The 23515-nt window shown below is 35.7% G+C and overlaps 1 protein-coding gene across 1 annotated transcript in view; it reads left to right on the forward strand.

The window, feature by feature from the left end:
- GPC5 (glypican 5) overlaps nucleotides 1-23515 on the forward strand; it is a 632403-nt gene that overhangs the window by 87836 nt on the left and 521052 nt on the right. Inside the window, exon 3 of the mRNA XM_088523345.1 lies at nucleotides 16222-16916. Coding sequence (XP_088379471.1) covers nucleotides 16222-16916 — 695 coding nt within the window. The remainder of the gene's footprint in view (nucleotides 1-16221; nucleotides 16917-23515) is intronic.

Here is a 23515-nt window from a genome sequence, read left to right on the forward strand (position 1 = left end):
AAGTATGTACATCATCCCAGCATTACAGAGGAGTACGAATGGAAGTCTCGTCCAAGTCTTTACAACCAATCATCCAATCCAGTTTGACTGCCTGGAATTTAAGACTTCCCAATTCCCAATATTATTTATAAGTCCAAACTACCCTGCAGATTATTGTGGAAAATATTTAGTTCTTTACTTTTATTTCCATGTCTTCATCTGATTCTGTATGGCCCCCAGTGCTCATTGCTAAATAGCTTATCGTACACTGAAATCTCCTATCTCAGAAAATAATTTTCCACTGTAACTCATTTATTTAGCAAAACATCTTCTAAACAGATTCAGTACAATACTGTATCACAAGGGCATATAATATGAATATCTCCTGGCATTTAACAGCATCTGATATTATTCTTAGTATTTAAACTCATTTGAAACATGCAGTAAAACTTCACCTTGAAACAAACAAACAAATAAACAAACAAACAAAAAATGACAGTTTTACATGATCCAGAAGCTTCATTGTTTTGTTGTAGATACTTCTTTTTATAAAGTACTGTTAATTTCTGTTAACACAACTAAGGGTCTAGTATTTCAGTCTTATACTGGGTAGCTTTTAAGAATTTAAGCAATTTAACTTGTTCACTCAGTAAAATACGTACTTCAAAGTGCCATTTAATCACTCACTGTAACTATGATAAGTCACTGATGTTTATTGTTGATTATCCCATAGTAAGAAAAAAATGAATTTCAAAAGAAGTTTTTGTGCTGCTTTAACTTCAGACTTTAGTACTTGACATTCAGTGAATGTAAGACCTCTAAATCTATAAATCATTTTTGAAAATTGGTTTCAAGATACTATGTCCAGAGAAGCAAATAAACACCAAACATGGCAGCTAAAAATCCACTTTCCTGGATTGAAGTGTCTTTCCCATATTAATATCTGATGCACAAATTTCAGTGTGATGTGTGTCAGTCTGGTTAAGCTTTTATTCTGTATTAACCTGTAAACTGGCAAACATTCTTGCACGTGAATAGAAGTAATACATACAGCTGATGAGTACTTTTATGTGATGTCAGGAACATTTTTGGATGATTCATTTGCAAGTTTATCTTTGATAGTGAATACCAAAAGCTAAACAAAATTTGGTTGTATACATCCAGAACTGTAATCTGAAAATGCGCATTTAGCTGGCAGCTAACTCTGTAGCTGCTGCAGTTTCTAAATTTCTGAAAGTAGTCAGAGAGCCTACTTCTGAAAATACATAGAAACACCTTATTTCTATCAAGTTTATTTTTTTTGTGCCCAATATTAGTGGCATATAGAAATTAGGGGTTCCCATCCCAGATACTGGATCTCATGGATGTTCAAGGATTGTGAAGAATTAGGCTCACTGCAAAATACTGTATCAACCCCAGCTTTTCTTGAAGACTCCTACAGAACTCAGAGTCTCATTGTGTGCAGTAATCTTTGATACTGTGTAAAATGTAGGAGATCCATGTACATGGATCCTTTGCCATGAGACAATTGAAAACATTTCTTACATTTTTTGACTATTTTCAACTATTTTTGCTGGTTTTGACTAATTTAGCATGAAAATTCAGCTGAAACTATAACATCTTTGGCAACTTTTTAAACTCCACTCTCTGAAATAGATTTCTTTCCTGCCTCCTAAGTAAGAGAACACTGTGGTCACTATTCCTCCAAAAAATTGATGCTTCCTTTAAGGAACAATACTTAAACACATTATTTGAAAATGCAGTAATTTTTCTTTTCAGCATTTGATCCCAGATCTTTTCAGTTGCCATTCCATCATCAGTTTTTCATTCTTGGACGTAAGGAGGAGGAAGTAATTCCTGGCTTCCAACAACATAGGGCAAAAATAAATTTCCTATGTGTTTCAAGGATCAGACTGCTGCATAGCGCAAAGAAAGAGCAATGATTTTGTTATCAGTGTGAACAGTATGAGATTTCCAAGTTCATTTTCCCTCGTGGCCTGTTAGATCAAGAATCAGAAAGTGACTACATTGTGAAGCAGAAATAGTGACCTAACCCAACTGTGATTTGCAACATTTTTCTCCATATGAACTCAGAAACTGTTACTGGGTAATTTTTCATCTGGTTGTAGACCGTTATCTGTTTCACACTATTGGAACTGGGCTATCTATCCTGTACCACACTGTACTGGAGACCGGTGTATGAGATAAATGGATGCCACAACCTTGGCTACACTTGCACATTAACAATACATTACATAGTGCCTGTTGCCAGCTGAGGCAACATAACTAACTGTCAGAATATCTTTGGGATATTGGCTTTTAAATAAAAGTTCACTCAGGCAAGCATGATCAGAACAGGAAGTGCTTTGAAGAATTAGGTGCTGTTTTTCTACATTTTCCAAAGAAGTTAAAAGCTGCTGGCAAGTATTAGTAAAACTTGCAGTCTTCTTGCAAAATCAGAAGAGTGAGCACACAGCATCAGTGCACCAAAAAAAAAAAAAAAGGCTTTCTTTCACCTTCAAGATGCTAGGACACTGTTTAGAAGTCTATATGTATTGCCAACTCTCTCAGCATACAAGCATTCCTGAAAAATTCAAGTGTTATTATTTAATAATCAAGTTGCTGCCTACCATCATGTCTTGATCTCTGAGGTGTATTGATCATGGACATTGTTAGGGACATGAATTGCAGTTTGTTTTCTGGGATAGGGAATTTTCTACATGCCTGAATTGTGTCCCACAGAGATTTAGGAAATGAGCAGATATAATAAGGCCACACAGCCAGACCTGAAGGTAAGTCCTTCTTGGAATGCTTAATGTGGAATGTATTTTTTTAGAAACAAAGCATAGTTCAGAAAGTCATTTCATATTGGACTGCAATGAAAGTGATGGATTACTGGAAAAAGTAGCTTGTATAAAACAAACATGGCACAGGCTATTGCCACTGAAGTGTTTGTGTTCTAGTTGCCTATTACTATGGGATGAATTGGAGAAAATCGTATTGTTATAGTAGAGCTATTCTTTAGGAAAAAAAAATTGAAATAACAATATTCTGGCACTTTTCAAATCAGAAATGGGTATTTTAAAATCACTTTTGATAACTAATGTCAAGCAACACAGTCACTGAAGTTAGATATGAACATATTAATCATAAATATATACAATTATTGCCAAATTCCAAAGCTGCTAAGATTTATTTAATAGAAAATCACTGACCTGGCAGAATGCATTTAATAGGATATCTATAAAAGGATATCTTCCTTTGTCTTTCCTCCAATGGTATCCAGTGTTTCAAGATTTGACTGAACAAAATTGTCAGTGACAGCCCAAATCATTAGTGCTTGACAAAATCAGTACAGACAGTAGGAGCAAATATTACCATTTTTTGCCCCACAGGATTCCTACATTTTGGGAATCTTTATTGCACAATATTCCATATTTTAATTCAATCTACAAATGTAAAGAAAATCTATTTAAAGTAATTTGAAAACCCATGGGGTAGGTAAGCTTAGTATTTAAACTACCTAGGACTAAACATGGTTTTATTTACAGTCCCTATGAGTGGGATTAATCTTTTCTAATTTTAGCTATGTAAAGTTTGCTAAATTTGTGTTTAATCTATCTCCTCATTTAGGTTCCTCTTAGTCTATGATAGAGTAAGAAAAGCAACTCCAAGTTGCAATTCACCCATCTGAATGTAGATGGCTGCCATAATCATAGAATCATAGAATCATAGAATCATAGAATGCTTAGGGTTGGAAGGGACCTCTAGAGATCATCTAGTCCAACCCCCCTGCATACGCAGGGACACCTAAAGCACGTGGCGCAGGACTGCATCCAAGCGGGTTTTGAAGATCTCCAGAGAAGGAGACTCCACAACCTCTCTGGGCAGCCTGTTCCAGTGCTCTGTCACCCTCACTGTTAAGAAATTTTTCCTTAAGTTCCTATGGAATTTTTGATGTTTCAGTTTCCGGCCATTTCCTCTAGTCCTATCAGTGGCCACCACTGAAAAGAGACCATGACCGTCCTCTGCACTCCCTCCCTTGAGGTATTTATATACACTGATTAGATCCCCTCTCAGCCTTCTCTTCTCCAGGCTGAACAGGCCCAGCTCCCTCAGCCTCTCCTCATAGGGCAGATGTTCCAGGCCCCTGATCATCCTTGTAGCCCTGCGCTGGACTCTCTCCAGCAGCTCCACATCCCTCTTGTACTGTGGAGCCCAGAACTGGACACAGTACTCCAGATGCGGCCTCACCAGGGCTGATAATCTGGATGAATTGCCCTTTGAAGGTGTCTGTCTGAGTGGAAACTATGACTTGCACAGCTAAAGCATTTTTTAATTAATCAGTGAACATAGATTTCCTTCAGGGAGAAAATATGAGTAGGTGGCCATCTGAACTCACTGATTATCCAAATAGCTAGTGTAGACCAAGCATTTAATGCTTAGATGGCTAAAGTTAGGTGAAATTAATACTGATTTATACTTTGAAAAGACGACTCTTGCAGAATCGGTCTCATTATTATAATACAACAAATAGTCATTTTTAAGAAAATAGAAAAATACAAGCAACTTTATTTTTCCCTCAATCTCAAAACATTATTAACAGAAAATTCAATTTACAGTCATGTCTTCTGTATTTATATGAACTAGTCCATCCAGAAGAAATTTAAACCCAAGACTTTTTTTAAAAAAATTGAAGGCTACAGATTTTAGTGGATTATAGCAGCAAATTATCAGTGATGCATGAAATACAACCTACTGGACCAACAGCTAAAAGACACAATGAAATCAAAACTTTGCCATTTTTTAAATTGTATTGTTATTGGTTACAGATTTAGAAAAGATAAAACCAGCTAAGCTTAAGCAGAGAACAATCTATGCGGAAGAAAAAAAAATAAAAAATAAAAATATTGCTTTCTGTGTTTTTTCACCTTTTTCACTATTCCTCTGAGTCCTTTTTCATTTGTGCCTTCTTTAAAGACATATGACTATAATATGAGTGTTCACAGACCTATGTCTGCTTAGTAGAGTGGTTTATGCTATGGTGCATTTTTCCAAAAAAATAGTCATCTTTTCTCCCTGTAGGTGAAGGTTTTCTAGATCCCATATTTCCAATTGATCCACAATGATTCTTGCAATGGTATTTTTTTCCATGGTTCCTAAACAACCAGTGATAATTGCTCATGGTGTACAGAAAGTTGATAGATTTATACAGCTGAAACAAACCTTGCAGAACAATATCACATCAAAGAAGAACAAGTCAAAACAGGCACTTCAGTTGAAGTTCTTGGGTAAATATACAGTCATTGTGTTTATTGTTGTGTTGAATGATGGAATAAACAGTACACTCTTACCAAGTGAGAGAGGGCAGTAAGGGCCTGTGTTTAGATTGGCAAATAGAACAAGAATTAAAAATAACGGGATGCCATTCGTCAAGAAATTGTGTAAATTCTACATTTAAGTAGAGATAAGCAACTGCAGAGTCTAAGGCTGGAGAAGGACTGACTCAGTAGAGTTTCTATTTAAAATGATATAGAGACCTCAATGTCTACCAAGGTGAAGATGAGTTAGAGAAGCCATGCTATTGCAAAATAGGCTTAAAAACCTTTTTGCACTATCTATTTAGTTAGTACAGCTATATGTGAATTTGGGACCAGATACCATATTCATATAAACATGAAATTTAGACAACTCAGGCAATTTGGACTGCTCTTTGGAAGTGCTTAAAATTAACTTTGACCACAGGCAAGCATGTTAGACCTTATTTACAATTGAAGGGAGTGGACATGCTCATTTTAAAAAAGAAGGGAAAGGAAATATTAGCAGTTTTCATGACTGTAATTCATCACTTACCTTTACATATCTTCTCTGAGATAATCACTTTCTTCGTCTCTATAATTAGAGAGTAGTATGATTCATCATATTCCATGTGGACACCTTAACTAGGTCAAGTGAATCATCCTCATTCCTCTGTACTGATTAGCTGAGTTGTAGACATCTGTTTTAGTATTCGGTCATGCAGACATTTGGAGATGTCTGCAGGTAGGTGAGGAGGATCTCATCTGAAGTACCAGACTGAAGGAAGAAGCAAATACTTTGTCCTTCTTATGAGGATAGAGAAGCATGGGAACCATTTTCCTGGAAGTTGTGGTCCCTCTATTACTGTGCATCTGTAATATTTCTAATCCAACATCTAGTGTGCAGGAATAGGTTAGACAAACCTATTAAAATGTGAGATCACAGACATTGTTGAAACTGCCCTGGATTTAAAGGATAAAATAGAGAATATCTCAAATCCATTCTAACCCTGACTTTCCATATAATTTCATTATTCCAGTGCTACATAATGTGGGGTACACAAATGGAAGTGGGCAGGAACCCCAGAAAACTTTTGAGTCATGCAAGTCTGCTCTATAGCATGATAGAGCAGAGTTGTGTTACAGGATGGGAATAACTGAGGTTATTGTTTGGAAGAAGCACACCTTCCCAGCAGCTATTAGCTCCAGCTCCTTTCTGAAAACCATGACGTGCCTTTAGAATATACAGGTTGAGACCAATGCAGCAGGAGCTGTGAAACCAGGGTTTAGCAGGGCATCTGCAAATAGTCATACGGTGAAAGTCTGAATTTCCTCAGTAAATACGTATAGTAAAATTAGATAATGTATTGATGATTGCTCAAAATATAAAAAAATGTAGCTTTTTTTTTTTTAAAAAAAAAAGAGAAATTACCTTTCTTATGTTTGGAAACAATTTGGTGAAGGTTAAGGAACATTAAGATATCAAACTCAATGTAATAATTTCATAAATCCGTATATATAAGTACTCACACTTATCACACAACAGATTTGATTTACATTTAAATTAACATCTGTTGTTCTTGGTTCCATGAAATGAGCTCCAATTAAACTTTGGTAATCATTAAGAAGCATTTTGCCAAACATGAGATGGTAATTCATGGGAAAATCTCATGAAAATTGCTACTAGAGAGGGTTCATGCTAAAGAAGAGGCCTTCCAAATTTTGCATACAATAGGATGCATCTTGGACACATATTTGGACTGCATGCAGAAATCTAGATATTGACTCCTTGCTTTCTGGTGCTATGATGCTAGAGAGCTGGTCTGAAAAGTCAGCTGGGGATTTTCCGTTGGTCATTGCCATTCCGTCTCATGTGAGTTAGAGGACGCTTGGAAAGACAGTGGCGTCTTAATTCGCTCCTTCTTCACACAGAAAGTATAGGGAGAAACATCCCTCCACCAGATGCTTCTGACCTCTGTAGATATGATCACTTATTTTAACAGAATGTGTGGGAACATTGCTGTAGAACGTTATATGTAGTGCGTTTTTACCTTTTTTCATGGTAAAAGGCATTCTATTTAAATAACATTATGGCCCATACCCAGAACTTTACACCTCAAGAGCTTCTGTTGCAAGGTTAGATATCTGTACAAAAAAAAACATAGCAAAATGTCAGTAGCAAGGAACAAAAGGAATGCAAGTGAATGGGATTAATCCGTTTTTGTTCTTGGCTGTATTGGCACTGGAAAGTGTGTGTGAATCTCAAGTGGAGCTAGAGATCACTGCTGAAACTACTAGCAATCATGGATCATTTAAAATGTGTTATATTTGTTTCTGAAGAGTAGATTGTGAGTTAATGTAGAAATGAGTTTTGTTAAAATAAGGAGTCAAAGTAGAATGGACTGCTCAAATCCAGATCAATATGTGCTCCTAAGTTGTTATCATGAAGGGCAGCTACACAAAGTTTTCTGTGTAAGTGAATCCTTCTGCAAAGTGTCCCCTTCTTGAGAAATAGTGCTGAAATATTCTTATTAATTTCACTTAAATCTGATAAATTTATATAATAAAACTGGTTTTATATGCCTTTTTTTCTAGCCAATTCATTTTTTTTTCTGTCAGGTGCTGTTTTGTAATTGTGTAATTGTGAAAGGGCATATTTGTCTTCCTGATTATCCACCTCCTCAGAGTTTCTATCTTGTCAAGTTAGAAATAGTACATTTATTAATCTGTCTGAAACTTGAAAGCACATACTTCAAATGCATTGCTTATTGTTTACAGCGTTCTGTTAAGCAAATGATGAAATATCTGGCATAAAGCAAAATGTTTTTGCCATCATCTACATTAAGCAGTATCTTGCATATATCACTCATAATAATGTCTATAATCAGAGCTATGCAGAAGGGCACATGCTTTTTCTTCTGTATGCCCAGTAGTTAAATAGGAACATAAGACAAATGTCAACATGTTATTATAATACAGATACAAAATTAGAATTCCTTGTTCTTAAAGTTTCCAGAGAAGATATGAAAGCTTTAAACAGTGAATTACTTTCTCACTTTTTTTTTTCTCAATAAATATGAAGTGACATGAAAGATAATAAATGCCTTAATATCTTACCAAACTCTTTTGGAGGGTCTTTGAAATCCATGACATCCGATCGTATCTTAAGTAATAAAACTGCTCAGAATTCTCTGATTGGTTAATGTGACAACCGTTGGCATCATCTTGTGGAATTCCTCAGCCTTTTGGATGGCTGTCAAAATAAATTTTCAGTGTTACAAAATGAATATATTTGCTTGTTTGATGTGCAAGAAATATCAATCCATAAGGTTGCACCTGATAGAACTTGATTATCATTTTGCTTGTACCTGTATAAATCAAAAGCAAGTTGACTGAAGTTGAGCATAAAATTGGGATAAATGAGAAAACAAAAAAAAAAGAATCAGACTCTAAGCTTTCAAGCATAAGGGCCAATCTTCATCTGATGTTAATGATGATAGCTTTATGGCAATCTTCCTAAATTTGTTCTTTCTTTTCATGTGTGACTCCTCTGTGATTCTCTAATACTTACTTTTTAAAAGGTTACCCTGTAAAGTCATGAAGCTCCTGCGATCCTCTAGAAACCAGACATATTCTATATTTCATTGTAAGAAAAACATGTTCCCAGCCGTTCAGAAGAAAGGAAGGTTTGCATAAATGATACTCTTGGTTCTTTATTCATACAAATCACAGTATCATATTAGGTTTGATGACACTCTTTCTTAAAACCTATTCCTTATAAAATTCTCAGCAATTCACCCTAACTGAATGTAGATGTCTACATTTGAGCTATTCATTCTAACATCACTTTATAGTCAAGGCAGAAGAACAGGCATTTCCAGAGAACAATTCATCTGAACCAAAGTAGACATCTAAAGTCAGACAGATGAATCACACCTCAAAAGTGGTTATTTTTCTCCCTTCACTTAAAGGGAGCTGCGGGTGACTTGTCGCATATAGATGTCTAAAGTTATGTGAGATGAATTTTATCCTACTAATTCATTCATTTTTTTGGCATTCTTATCTCAGCATCATCTTGCTCTACATTGTAGCTCCCCTTTTCAAAGAATGCCCTTCTTAGACATTTAAGATAATCCACTTTCTCTATTTGCTATGGCAAATGTGTAAAAATAGCTATCGTAAATTATTGTCAATTTACCAATCTTTTGTAAATGATGCACAACATTTTGTGTCTAGAGATTTTCAAACAACTTTGTTGTGTGATTTTGAAAGAAAGCTAGAGTAACATTTTAAACTTTTTGCCATAATTATTTCGTGAATTGATTAGCTATTTAAAAAAACAGTTATTTTTATTTGTGTTAGTAAATATAGTAAGATGATGATAAATATTGTAATTTTCTTAAGAGCTTTATTTCTATACTGAGATTTTTCAATAAACTATATTTTATTTTCAGACCCAGAGTTAAAAATTCCCTGGGGTACTTTTTCATGTGCATTACAAGTAATGTCAAGTATGCAGGCATGGTATTTAGCTGATAGGTGCATTGTCAAATTTTGGGCAGTTGCTGCTGGAGCTTCAATTTCTCTTCTTCCTATGTGGTGAAATGCAAACATGCAAGTATAAGCAAATTGTCAGGAACAGTTCAGATAAAAAAGAGGTCAGATGCATGATTCCCTGCTGTGTTCTGTTTGCTACTCCAGTCATATTCCAGACCATGATATATGCAGAATTTACAAATATTCTGCTTACAAAAGATTTGCCTGTGTAGTAAAGAGAATAATTTGAAATCAGAGAGTTCAAAAGGACACAAAAAGATTTTGGTAGAGTTCTGAGTGTATGAGCACAGACAGGGTTAGCATTATGAAAGAGAATTTCAGAAGGAATATGGGCATCTTAAATGTCTCCAGTTATGCACAGATTTGCAATTTGGACACTTCAGACAATGATCGTGAAATACCTTGCAGCTTACAAGAAGCTTCCTGGGAGAATATGTGGAAGAAGGAAAATGAGGTGGACATAAAAATTCTTCCTCTAGTGAAAATGAAGTCAGACAAAAAAAGTAATTATAATATGGAGAAGAAACTATTGACTGAGGAAGTGATAAAAAATACAAGAGTTTGTTTATGTGGAGAAGGAACCCGCATTGAAAAGTATGGATGCCTTTGCTGTCAGCAGAAAAATCTAGAAAACAGTCCGACAAATTTAGCAAATAATAAAAAGGAAAACTAGATGGTGGGAACAAAATCAATCGGGATATGAAAAAACAAAACAAAGCAACAACAACAAAACCAGAAAACTTACCTACATAAATATAAATACTATTCCAGTATTCTTGTGGGACAGAATTTATGTAGAAGAATATAAGCGAAAATTAAGAAGTGTTTTTCATATTTTCTTAAATACTGTGGTTATTCTTGGCCCAGACACCACACAAAATCTGTTCTTGTTGTTTTCAAGGTCAAAAAACTCCTAAAAACTGGGTAGTTTGCCATTGTAGACAGGTCACAGAAGACCATGGTCAACTAATCTGAATGCTAGTTTCTCAAATAATACTGGAATTAAATAGAGCTAAAATCAAGCTAAAATAAATTCAGGAGTAGACAAGACCCGACAAATTCTGAAATTATGAGTAATTATCACCGTAAATCCCTACGCATACCCTTAGCACTTGGCAATGTAAAATCGATTGGACCACCGAGCTACAGGTTTAGTCTGTTCTACCTATTGTCAATGACTTCAGTCGTGACTGTATAATCAATTAAAGTGCGAGGTGGATTATTTTGAACTATGTGTTAATGATACACAGTCTGTTTTCCATATAACCTTACCAGATAATGCCCCATGATTTATAAGTAATTTATATGTCTTAAAGATTTTATTCTGCAGCTCCTTTTGCTTCCATGATAAATGGTATGGGGATTTTACAGTCTATCTGGTACTCTGTACTACTTTGTATATTCCAAATTTCCAACCTGTACATATTTCTGTATTGTGTATACTTTAAACAAATAGATAAGGCTGGATGGATGTATTTATTTTAGCAATTTTTGCAATTTTGGAATTGCTTTTATTTTCTAGGCTGTAAACTTGACCTGACACTTGTACTTTAATCTTCCTCTTGACTACAGTAGGACTCTACATATGCAAAAGACACTTGATTGAACTATAAATTTTTAGGAGAGAGTTTGATGGTTTAGGATTATTTGGACTCTCCATAAACAAGTGGAAAACATATTAGATCATTGAACACTAACAGCAACTGGCAACAAGTAAACGCCAGCCTAGTAAAGTTCTGTAAGATTTTTTAAAGCAGAATTTAATTCCTAATATTATTTAGGATTTCCAGTTTTTGCTTGAATTTAGTCATTTGGTTTGTTGTTTCCTATAGGTCAATACCTTTCATAATTCTGACCAGTCACTTCTGGATCCACTGTGCAGTGTGATGTGTTCCTATAAAATATGTTCTTTGTTCCAGGCGGGATTTTAAGCAGTCTGGCTATAATTTACTAAAGTTCTGTATCTTAGTCGAACTAATTATGAGTTAATTCATTATACATAATACAGGCTATTGAATTGCTACTGAATTATAAGACTTTGCAACAAGTAATACTGTAATTTTAATATATTAGACTATCTTTCTGGTAAGTAGTATAAATGTTTCAAAAGTTAATAATAGTTAACAAGTTAATTACACAATACATCTTCTTATATAGCTTCTACAGAACATTTATCGTGAGAAGGAAGGGTAAACTTCAGAAAATGCAGACAGTTTTATAACAGTATGATTCCATAGAAATTTATTCTAAATTAATTCTCTAAGATTAATTAGAAATGTGTTAGAAAGATAAGCTATATTGCAAACTTATATGAAGAATGACTGATATGAAGAATCAGCTGAGTAAACACAACATGTAATAAAGAAGAACATATTTATTTTTTTCTAAAGTGGTGTTTTGATTCTTCTTAGCAAAAATAATAGAAAGAAATATATTACTATTCTTTAGAAAAAAATCAGCTAATATGTTGATAGCTCTGATTTTCGAATTAGGAGTGTGCAAATCATAATTTTAAGTACAGCCAAAGAAAAATAATGTTTATATGTCACCAATGATAAATGTTTGTCTTATCCACAGTAATGCTGCAAAGGATATCCCCAGGATTATGGGATTTTTTACCATGCAAATCTCATAAAAGATGGAGATAAGAGGCAGTGAACATCTGTGTGCATGAAAATGAACAACCAAAAAAAAGAAGTTAAAAATCATGTGGCCATTTAAAAACAATAAAAAAGGCTGTCCGGCTCATCTATGTTGTATTTAAAATGTCTTTTCTATATATACTGATTGAAACCTCACAACTTATTTTATGCAGTTGAATTATTTAAGATTGGTGATGTTAGATCCTATAGCATTGTAAAATACAGAAGCCCATTAAACCTATGATATGCTCACAGTATTGAACCAGCATAACTTCGTCACTGAAGTCTCTGAAAGTGTTGTAAATGACATAGATTGCCATTGTAACGTTCACAGGAGCTGTGCAATATTCCAACTAAACATAGGTCTTCTTTGCTGCCTGTCATTTCTCTAAGGGGAAAACAAATCTCTGAAATAGTTTTGGTAGTAATTAATAAGAAAGGTGCCAGTAGAATAAACCTGATTAGCAAATTAGATTTCATGTAAAATCTTAAATTGACCAGCATGATGCAGAGTTACAAGCACAATTGGCCAATATTATCACATACTGTTTAGAACAGCACTGATGGTCAGTAAATCATGCAGTGAGTTATTGTAGCCATTCATCTGTGGGTTGCTGGGGCATCAGCAACATAATTCAATTTTGAAGGTTTCTTATTGTTTAGACTCCATTGTAAAATCTATTGATTATCCATGTGCGATATGATTTATTCTTTCATCTACTATTTGTGCTCGTGGTAATAGCATACTGCAGCCATGGATTGTGACAGAATTTTAGATTACCTACTTTATTGTTGTTATCTATGAAAAAGCAATAATAAAATTTGTAAAGGATCATAAACTTACTATTCATGTCGTTCTAAAGAGATTATTATAACATCATTATTTTACTAACATTGCCGACTTTAATAAATTTTGTCTGAAGCACTGACAAAATTCCATGAAAAGGACTGAATATAGAGCTTTAAAAATAATCACTTTCCTAGAAGACTTTAATATTTTTTGCACTTTATTATTTTAAACCATCTGATACAAGAATCAATTGAGCTTTTTTTTTCTCTCTTTTTTTTTTTCTTTATTATTCTGGCTGCTCCAAGCTTTTAAATGAAGGATTCTTTAGTCAGTGATAATTGTGCGCATCTAGGATTTAATTCACTTGCCTAAACACAGTTATCTAGTACCATTTTCAATGCAAAACATCCACATGAAGCTGGCAGATGTGACACTAGTCCTGCAGGATTCCCATACCCTTCTGGGCAGGCAGCTATATGGCATCTAAAATGATATTGAATACTATTTAGGCAACTAGATCAAGCCCCCACAGCAGATGGTACTTTCTTTGCATTCCTTGTGTCTTCTAATGAAAATGAGGCACATTTTTAAAATTTACAGTAAGATATTAAAAGATGAATTTTAGCTTTCCACATGTTGGAGCCTACATGCGAACTAGCATCCAAAATGCTGTTTCAACTAGCTGCCTTTATGTGGATGTCTTAGGAAATGGGGATGTGCTTTCTCATCTGTGGCACTACAAAGACACGGGTCTCCTGTACACATCGGCTCAGCTGCCAATATGGGATTCTGCGCAAATGTCTCAGATCTGGGGAGGCATCTCAAACGGCAACAGGTGTTGAGGTTCAGACAACTCACAGAGCTTCCAGTCAACATAGCTGATTGTAGCTGATGTTGGAGCTTGAGCACTGGCACTACTGTGTCAACTTATAGGATGAACTGAGCACCCTTAATGGTATCACCTAGGTGTCTACTGAGCAAGATGGGAAGCTAGTTCCATACAGAATCCAAACTTGAGGTGTCTGGCTTTTGAAACAAATCAAATCCTTTTCAGAATCACATAGGAATTCTATAGAAAAATTCATTTTGAGTGGTATGCACTTGTATCTACCAGAATAAATGAAAAAAAAAAAAAAGGTCAGACTGATTGTAACTCCCTTTTCTGTAAGCAAACAGACTTTTTTTTCTCATTTATATGAGTAATAAGAGAATAATAAAAAAAAGGTAGAAAAATCCTTCTGTCGACTTCATGGTGATGTGAAATATGAAACTAATAGTTAATAGATAACAGAGGAACAGAGGCAGTTAGAATTATAAGCAAGTTTCTTATTTTTACTGGAGGATACAAAGAAGGCATAGAAAGTATGACACATTTAATTTATCTTTGTAGTCTTTTCTCTTCATAAAAGTGCAATTTCAAACTGACCAAAGTCAGTGAGACTCATTTCATTGACCTTAGCAAGTTTTTTATCACAATAGAAGACATCTAGTCCTGTGTGTAGCTATATATTAAAGATGTGCTTGTCTGTTTTACTCAATAGATGAAAATAATTCCAATTGTTTTGCTGTTCCTTTCAGCTAGTGAGTTGATACCTGGCTTCAAATTGCTTCAATAATTGGCTGACATAGATTAACACAATTTCATTCTTCCTGTTTTTACCAATGATGTTTGGGCAGTATTGACTTCTTCCTTTACTGTAGTGTTAGCGACAGTCCCATTTAAAAAGGAAATGTAAAAAATAAATGAGGACAGACAAAAATATACAAAACACCAAATGGGTTAAGTTGCCTTCTTTTTGTTTTTAAGTAGAATTTTAAAGCTAAGGTATTAGCTTTCTTAATGAATGAGTAAAAGAAACTTACCAAGACATATTCATCAAGTAAATGGGTCAATATGTTTAAAATGTGTTCCTAAGCATTTTCATTGTCAATTCCTTTTGATCTATATATTTCTCCTTTGCCTTCCCTGGTGTGCAATTTTCTCAGGCAGATCTAGGAAATACTTAAGTGCAGAGATTTTTGCAGTTTTTTGCTCTGTTTTGAATGCCAGCATTTTTTTCACTGTAAATAGCAGATCAAGTCAGGACATAATGCTTTTCCGGTATATTAAAAATCATGATAAATGCTACTCAGTTTACCTTCACAATGCTTACACATTGCTTGTCACATAAAACAACATATAAGCATATCCCTTCAGTCTTTATGGGTATTTCAGATGCTGAGGCTTGGGGAGAGTTTCCAAGCGCAGTGCCTAATGGGAGCAGTTCTGCAAGTCCCATGACTTTGACCATAGCAGTTGCCAGACTAACCAACATCATTTAAAAGCAAGTTCCCACCTGTGTATAATATATCCCCTTCCTATGGAAGACAAGAAGACAAACTGCTCTTGAACTGCTCTGTTCATTTTTAATGAAACAGAAGAGTTGTTTCAGTTGTTCAATATCATTTTTACCCATCTGTTTAAAATGGTAAGAGAGAAGAGGAATGACTTGAAGTAGAATGACTAAGAACAACTAATTTTGCAGCTCATATCAAAAAGTGATATGAGAGCTAATGTGTATTTGCATATACAAGTACAGCTACAAATAGGTACAGTAAGAATTTCTTGTATTCTGTTAATAGTGTACTGTACATTAGTGTATAGTATTACACTTATTAGTGTACTATACATTAATAGTGTACTTAATAGTGTACCATACATTTCTCTTTATATTGCCGAGAAATACAGGGATTATTTATTGCTTTGTAACATAGCTTGTAAAGTGTTATTGCCTGCACACAAAAGTTCTTGCGGGTTGTGGCTAGATTATCGCTTCATAAGAACTAAGTAATAATCTTAGCAAAAATGCATTCAGGATAAATGTAATATATTATTATTATTATGTGATGAGTTCTAACTCCAGTTGATAATGGTTTTAATCTTAAATTAATGATCTTAACTTTTTTTTTATTACAGAAACCTTTGAAATGCTGATCAAATTGGCTGAGAATTACACAAACACGCTGTTCTGCAATGCATATAGGAACATGGCTCTTGAGGCTGCTACGCACATTCAGGAGTTTTTCACTGATGTTGGGCTCTTCATATTTGGCACAGATGTTAGCACAGAGGAATTTGTCAACAGATTTTTTGACACCCTCTTCCCAATAGCCTACAGCCACATGATTAAGCCCGGTCTGACGGACGTTTCCCTGGAGTATGCCGAATGCCTGCAAATGGCAACGAGGGATATCAGGCCTTTCGGCAGCATCCCCAAAGTAATCGCAAGGCAAATGGGAAGATCCCTGTTGCCCAGCCGGACTTTCTTGCAGGCTCTGAATCTGGGCATCGAAGTGATCAACACAACGGATCACCTACATTTCTCCAAGGACTGCAGCAGAGCATTGCTGCGGATGCAGTACTGCCCCCATTGCCAAGGGCTGACGTTGAGTAAGCCGTGCATGGGCTACTGCCTCAACGTGGTTCGGGGCTGCTTGGCGAACCTGGCAGAAGTGGATCTTCACTGGCGGGGATATATTCAGTCCCTGGAAGAGCTCTCAAGCGCCATGCATGGGACATACGATCTCGAGCACGTGCTTTTAAATTTTCATTCACTCGTTAACGATGCTCTCATACAAGCCCAGATCAATGGCGCAGAATTATCTGAGCAGGTAAGAAGTTATCTTAAATCAATGGTTGGTGTAAATATATAAAATTAGAAAAGTAACCATGATAACAAAAATGACTTGGCCATTTTTATGCTGATGAACACATTTGTGTTAAGCGGCATTTGGCAATGTATTTCTCCAGCACAGTCGGTTTTTATTTTAATCACGTGCATTAGTGGCTAATTTTTTGTATTCTCTTCACAAGTTTAACAACAAGTGGGGATTCAACATTTTGGTAGCATTTTCAGAAAAGACTTTTTCAAAATGAAAACCTATTTTTCATGTGTGTATTTTTTTTATGTGAATCATCAAAACATTTGAAGTAACATTGAAAAATTTTACCACAGCTTTATCAGAGTTTTGTTTTCGTTGAAAAAGTCAGTGGAAACTTCTGCTCATTCTACCTTCTTTATTTTTAACAAATGTACTAAAAAGTTTCCAGTTTAATTTTAGGGCTGTTACTTTATGTTTTATTGGATAAGAGTGAACACAGGTATGTGTCAGTAAGTTTGGAAGCTTAAAATATTAACAAGAGGAATGTAAATTATCTATCTATTTGATGAAAAACTACTTCCACAAATATTATTTAAAAAAATAGGCAGAGCTATAGGTAAATGCAAGTGGTAAGTCTAATACACAAATTCAAGATTAATATCTGTTTAAAGATTGGAAACTTCTTACATGACATTTCTAGACTTTGTGATTTTGAAGAGTGTACAGGCATTGCCCCAGGTTTATAGTCTCTCAGTCTATCATTTTGGTTCTTTCAAAATGAAAAATTGAATTTGCTGACATGGTATCTTTCATTCAGTTTTAACAAAAAGTTAACGGGTGAAGAAAACTCCTTTCTCCATCCTTTTAGGCTAATACAAAATTTAACTTGATTTAGATTTATATGATTGATGCTTTATTTTGATATTCCTGAAAAATCTTTGCCTTTGTTCTCTTCCTCCCACATCAGCAGCTTTTTAGATTGTGTAGTAAAAAAAACACATTTTTTTTCCTAACATTGCACACAATGCCACTGAGTATGCTTACACTCTTGTTCATGCATGTAAAAGAAATCATGAAAATGTGATTTGAGGCTAGCTTTCTAAGTTAAAAATAAATATATAAAGAAGATTAAAGAAGTTTTTTTTTTTAAACCTGTGATGTTTGGAGTCAGTATGTTTGTTTTAAGATCAGGTGTTTGCAGTAATGCTTTTAGGTTAAGATCTTCTCATACAGAATCATTTTCAAACTGTAAAAGTTAACAAGAAAATTTCATTCCAAATGAATGTGGGTCAGGACTATGTATTCAGGCTGTTCATTAACCCTATGGCATCTTTCACATAATTTCTCTTTTATCGCCAATCAATCTTTCTCTCTTTGATCTGTCATTCTGTCAGATAAGAGAATGATGCATTGATCCTTTGAAACATAGTGATCTAGTTGGTCGGTTCTGATCTGCTGACTGTGCCTTGAGTGTATTTCAAATTTGCCGAGATACTCAATATCAAGAGTTAATTCTGACATGCAATATTTTTTTCAGCTTTTAGAAGAAGACCTAAATTCTGTTGAAATTGGCTCATTAATATTTCTTTATCTTCAGTGACTCGTGAACTGTTTCAAATTTTGACAAGCAATTAATGCATCAGTGATTCTAATATACAGAAAAGATGATTATGAGCCAGCAAATAATGGCTTGCTTAGGCACTAACCAATCTCCACAGTTTTAAAACTGAATTTCATCATGGTGAATATTTATTGGAGCTTTAGAGAAGCAATGTATGGAAATATGGATGTGCAAATGTTCATGTAAGAGTCAACTGTGCGTACTTTTTAATGGTACATGTATTTGTAAGTATATATTATTATATGTATGTTTATATCTTTAAATATACTTAACAGATTTTGTCTAATATGTTGCAGGGATATCTCTATTCAAATTTAATATATATTAATACGTAACTCTGATCTGTGGTGTGGAAAGACCACCAATGTCTACCTAGCATGATTTCCCAGTTCAAGACTCTTTCCAGTAATGTACAACTTGTTCTCTTTACTGTAGCTCTGTGGGTCAGCAGGGCAGTGCCACACTGTCTCAAGTTGCAATTTCTCTTTCCCTTTGTTCTTCCTATTTCAGTTTCAGCCCCTTTAATTTGTATCTCTACTGGCCGACTGATAAACATAGCATCATATCTCATCTCCATACCAGGGTGTTAGTCTGTGCTATTCTGCATAATCTACTGGAGATACATGGGTTGTACAACTATTCGCATATTTATTTATGTTCACATACACGTATTGACATACATGCCAACTGTGTGTATTGACATGTCTGTCAGCTCACTTCTGTGCTCCTGAGCTCTGTATATACCCATTTATGTGTCATCTGGACTCAGTACAGTAGCAGGTCGATACTTTTTATGAATCAAAAGAGAAGGTTTTTAACAGACTTGTGTGTGTGCACATTGTGCACATTCATCTGTAACACAATGGAGGCTTAAGAGAACAGCATTGTGCAAAACAAGAACAATATAAGCTGCTGACAAGTCCAAGATAATCCAAAAAAGATTCATAGAATCATAGAATCATAGAATGCTTAGGGTTGGAAGGGACCTCTAGAGATCATCTAGTCCAACCCCCCTGCACACGCAGGGTCACCTAGAGCACGTGGCACAGGACTGCATCCAAGCGGGTTTTGAAGATCTCCAGAGAAGGAGACTCCACAACCTCTCTGGGCAGCCTGTTCCAGGGCTCTGTCACCCTCACTGTTAAAAAAAAAATTCCTTAAGTCCTGTGGAACTTTCGATATTTCAGTTTGTGGACATTATCTCTAGTTCTGTTGGTGGCCACCACTGAAAAGAGACCAGCACCATCCTCTGCACTCCCTCCCTTGAGGTACTTATATACACTGATCAGATCCCCTCTCAGCCTTCTCTTCTCCAGGCTGAACAGGCCCAGCTCCCTCAGCCTCTCCTCGTAGGGCAGATGTTCCAGGCCCCTGATCATCCTTGTAGCCCTGCGCTGGACTCTCTCCAGCAGCTCCACATCCCTCTTGTACTGTGGAGCCCAGAACTGGACACAATACTCCAGATGTGGCCTCACCAGGGCTGAGTAGAGGGGCAGGATCACCTCCCTCGACCTGCTGGAGACGCTCTTCTTAATGCACCCCAGGATCCCATTGGCCTTCTTGGCCACGAGGGCACACTGCTGCCTCATGGTCAACTTGTCGTCTGCCATGACACCCAGGTCTTTCTCTGCAGAGCTGCTCTCCAGAAGGTCAGTCCCCAGCCTGTACTGGTGTCTGGGGTTATTCCTCCCCAGGTGCAGAACCTTGCACTTGGTCTTGTTGAATTTCATGAGGTTTTTCACTGCCCAGTTGTCCAGTCTGTCCAGGTCCCTCTGGATGGCAGCACAGCCCTCTGGGGTATGATTAAATTACATAATTGATATGCATTGGGTAGCAGGTAAAAAAGCCCGTTCCTTTGTAAAGGGCCTTGTAGCTCTGTTCCATGTCTCTCTTTGGGCTCAGCCTGTGTAGCCACAGGCCTGTGTCTCTGAGCTACAGCAAGGAAACTCTCCACTGAGGCTAATGAATGCACAAGAACTTTGTAAAAAAAAAAAGCAAGTATATTAATTTTTGATAAGTTGTATTAAATTATTACATCCATTGTGTCATGCTGCCAGTTCTTGACAGTAAGACGAGGGAAGGACAAGGAAAGATTGCAGCAAGTTTTATAAAGCTCTGATGTGGATCATCCCCACATCTCCCGTGTAAGAATACCTTTTGCTCCCTTCGAGCATTGGTGAATGGCAGGGTCCCACAGGGAAACACTTGCGTCATTCACTGTGGTTTGTCAACATCTTGCTCCTGTCTCTGTTAGGGTTGTCCAGATCCTGCTCTGGGACCAAACTCAGCTGCGTGTGTCCAACTTTTCCTGGTGTGATCACTGCATCATAGAATCAATCATAGAATCATTATGGTTGGAAAAGATCTTCAAGATAGTCAAGTCCAACTGTAAACCCATCACTACCGTGCCTGCTAACTCATGTCCCTAAGTGTGTCCCAATGTGGATTGGGTGCTGGATCAAGGAGCTGCTTGGAAGGAGCCTCTGTTAGTTGTATTTTCTTTGGCGTGTGAAGCCTTGATGTTCATTGGACAATGTAGTCTGGAGGGAAGAACATGTTCTCCAGCTCCTGCTCTCCTGACAGGAGCTGGAGTAAAGCAGGGAAGGGAACAGGAAATAAAGGAAAGGGCAAAGGCAGGAAGGTTTTGTAATTAAAACTCTTTCTTCCAGACTTTACATGAAGTTATTGTTCTTGAATCCCAGAAGATCAGTGGTGTTTGCGATTAATACTGAATAGAAGAGATGAAAAGGAATATTGATTAGCTGCTGATTGTATATTCTGGGCACTGATGATTTGGGGATCTGGATGAAAAAGGAGTATGTGACCATGATATTAAAAACTGTATAAGTATACTAGAATCACAACAAAAAAATGATTAAAAGTGCTCATACAAATTCTGTCATTTCCTAATTTTAAGTGATGAATTTTATTACTTCATGATTCTTTTACCTAATATAATCATGCAATAATTTGGAACAATTATGCAATATTGCAATAATTATATTATAATTCATACTAATTTTAGTGGAATCAGTTTTCCAAACAGTTAAAGAAAGATCATGAAATTTCTGGATGTTCTTGAGTGCTTTCACTGATTTTAGCTAATCCAGAAAGATGTGCATCGTCCATAAAAATATGCATAATTAAATTGTGTGGAAAGAGATTTTTGTATTGCTCTTTTTCTTAACTGTCATTAATATTTGGGAAAAAAAACCCCACAACATCTTGTTCTGTAAATGCTCGCAGTGAGGAGGAGTTAATGGACTATATTTAAAGCTTTATTTTTTTTATCAATTATTTTTGCTTGAAAGGGCTAACTATAAACACTTAAATAGTTTGAATTGCTGTAATACGATGACACATAAAATTTAATAGGCCCATGAAGTGTCATAAATAATACACAATATTCAAACAGCGATATTACAAATAGACTATTTTGGAATTTTGTTTATTCCTTTTAGGATCTCTTTTATGCATTTTTTTTGCGGGGCTTCTCTAGCTTAAAATCATATAGCCCTTATAGGTATTCCATCCCATCCCAGAAAGTGAAGTAGAATAAAAGTCAGTTAAACCAAACAATCCTCCACAGTGAAAAACATACATGAAGAAAGCAATGAAAAACATATTTTGGTTATCCCAAACACTTTACTATATCCCAAATACTTTTTTTTTGAAAAATAATAAGAGATAGACATTTTTAAGTTAAAACTGTTTTTTTCTATGAGGAAAATATTAGGCTGTACTTTCAAGCAGTATTTATAAGGTCTGTCCCTGACCTTGCCTGAAAAAACTTGGAAGTACGCCATCTAAAATAGAAAATTCAGAAAAACAGGAGAAGAAAAAAAGACAGCATATCCATGGAACAATTCAGTGTTTCTAAACAACAGTGGTCTTCAAAATCTATTGCTATGTGTTTCAGTGCACCCAAAAGACTGTACAAAGAAGAGACACATATTTCGTATTAAATTTAGTGACAATTTTACTAAGCTATCTTTCCTCACCCCTGGAAGAACATCCCATCAGTGCCTCATTATGAGGACTATGTATAAGAACACTGGGTACCCTTTAGCAAAATGAATAAGGTCTTTAACCTTAGTTTTGCTTCTTTGGATTTTGTTATCTTGTTTCATAGTTCTAGCATCATTCAAAAAGTCCTTACTTTTGGATTTTCAAACTTTTAAAAAGGAATAATATGATTTTTTCCTTGGCATCTGAATTTTCTAATGGATCTTGACTAGAATGATAGAAAGAACTTATCATCTGGAAATGATATTTTTAAAGTTTTGCTATTTGTTAAAGTAAATATTGAACAAATATTTTTCAAACATCTTTCTGAAGTGGCACAGACTGAAAATCAAAACCCCATTTAAAAACAAACAAAAAAAACCCCACCACCACCACCAAAAAAAAAAGCACAAAAGAAATATTAATTACATAAAAGCCTATCACAGCCTAATTCCTAGTTTTACTAGAGTAAAACTGGTCATTATTATACATCATGCTAATCACTTATTATTTTACAAATTAGGCAGGTTATACAGCATTTTAAAATTTATGACTGCTTTGGTTTATGATCCAGTATTGTTTGCATTTAGATACCACAGTACCTACTGTGCTAGCACCTACCACCTGTACTACAAATGTTCTAGATGTGCTTTATCCGATTGAAAATAGATTAATTCAGCCAAATACCTAACTAGCTCTTCTTAATAGCTGACTGCCTTTACTTGCTGCTACATAGGCATCCCATTCCAGCATTTTCACAATGAGAGATGTTCAAACAACTTTCTTTGGCTGAATTCTCCAATGCTGGAGCAAAAGAAAAATGACTTGATAGCCGGGTCGACTTACCATATTCAGATCCCATTGCACTTGGCATGGGCACAAGGAACAACACTGTCAGTGCTGGAGGCAAAGGCACAGTCTTCTACCCCAGGGTGGCTCCACTAAGAACAGCTGCCAAAAATCACTATTATTTGCTGCAACT

Source organism: Tinamus guttatus, unplaced genomic scaffold, assembly GCF_059628265.1.
Source record: "Tinamus guttatus ecotype Peru unplaced genomic scaffold, ASM5962826v1 Tinamus_guttatus_pri_ptg000180l, whole genome shotgun sequence".
NCBI lineage: Eukaryota > Metazoa > Chordata > Aves > Tinamiformes > Tinamidae > Tinamus > Tinamus guttatus.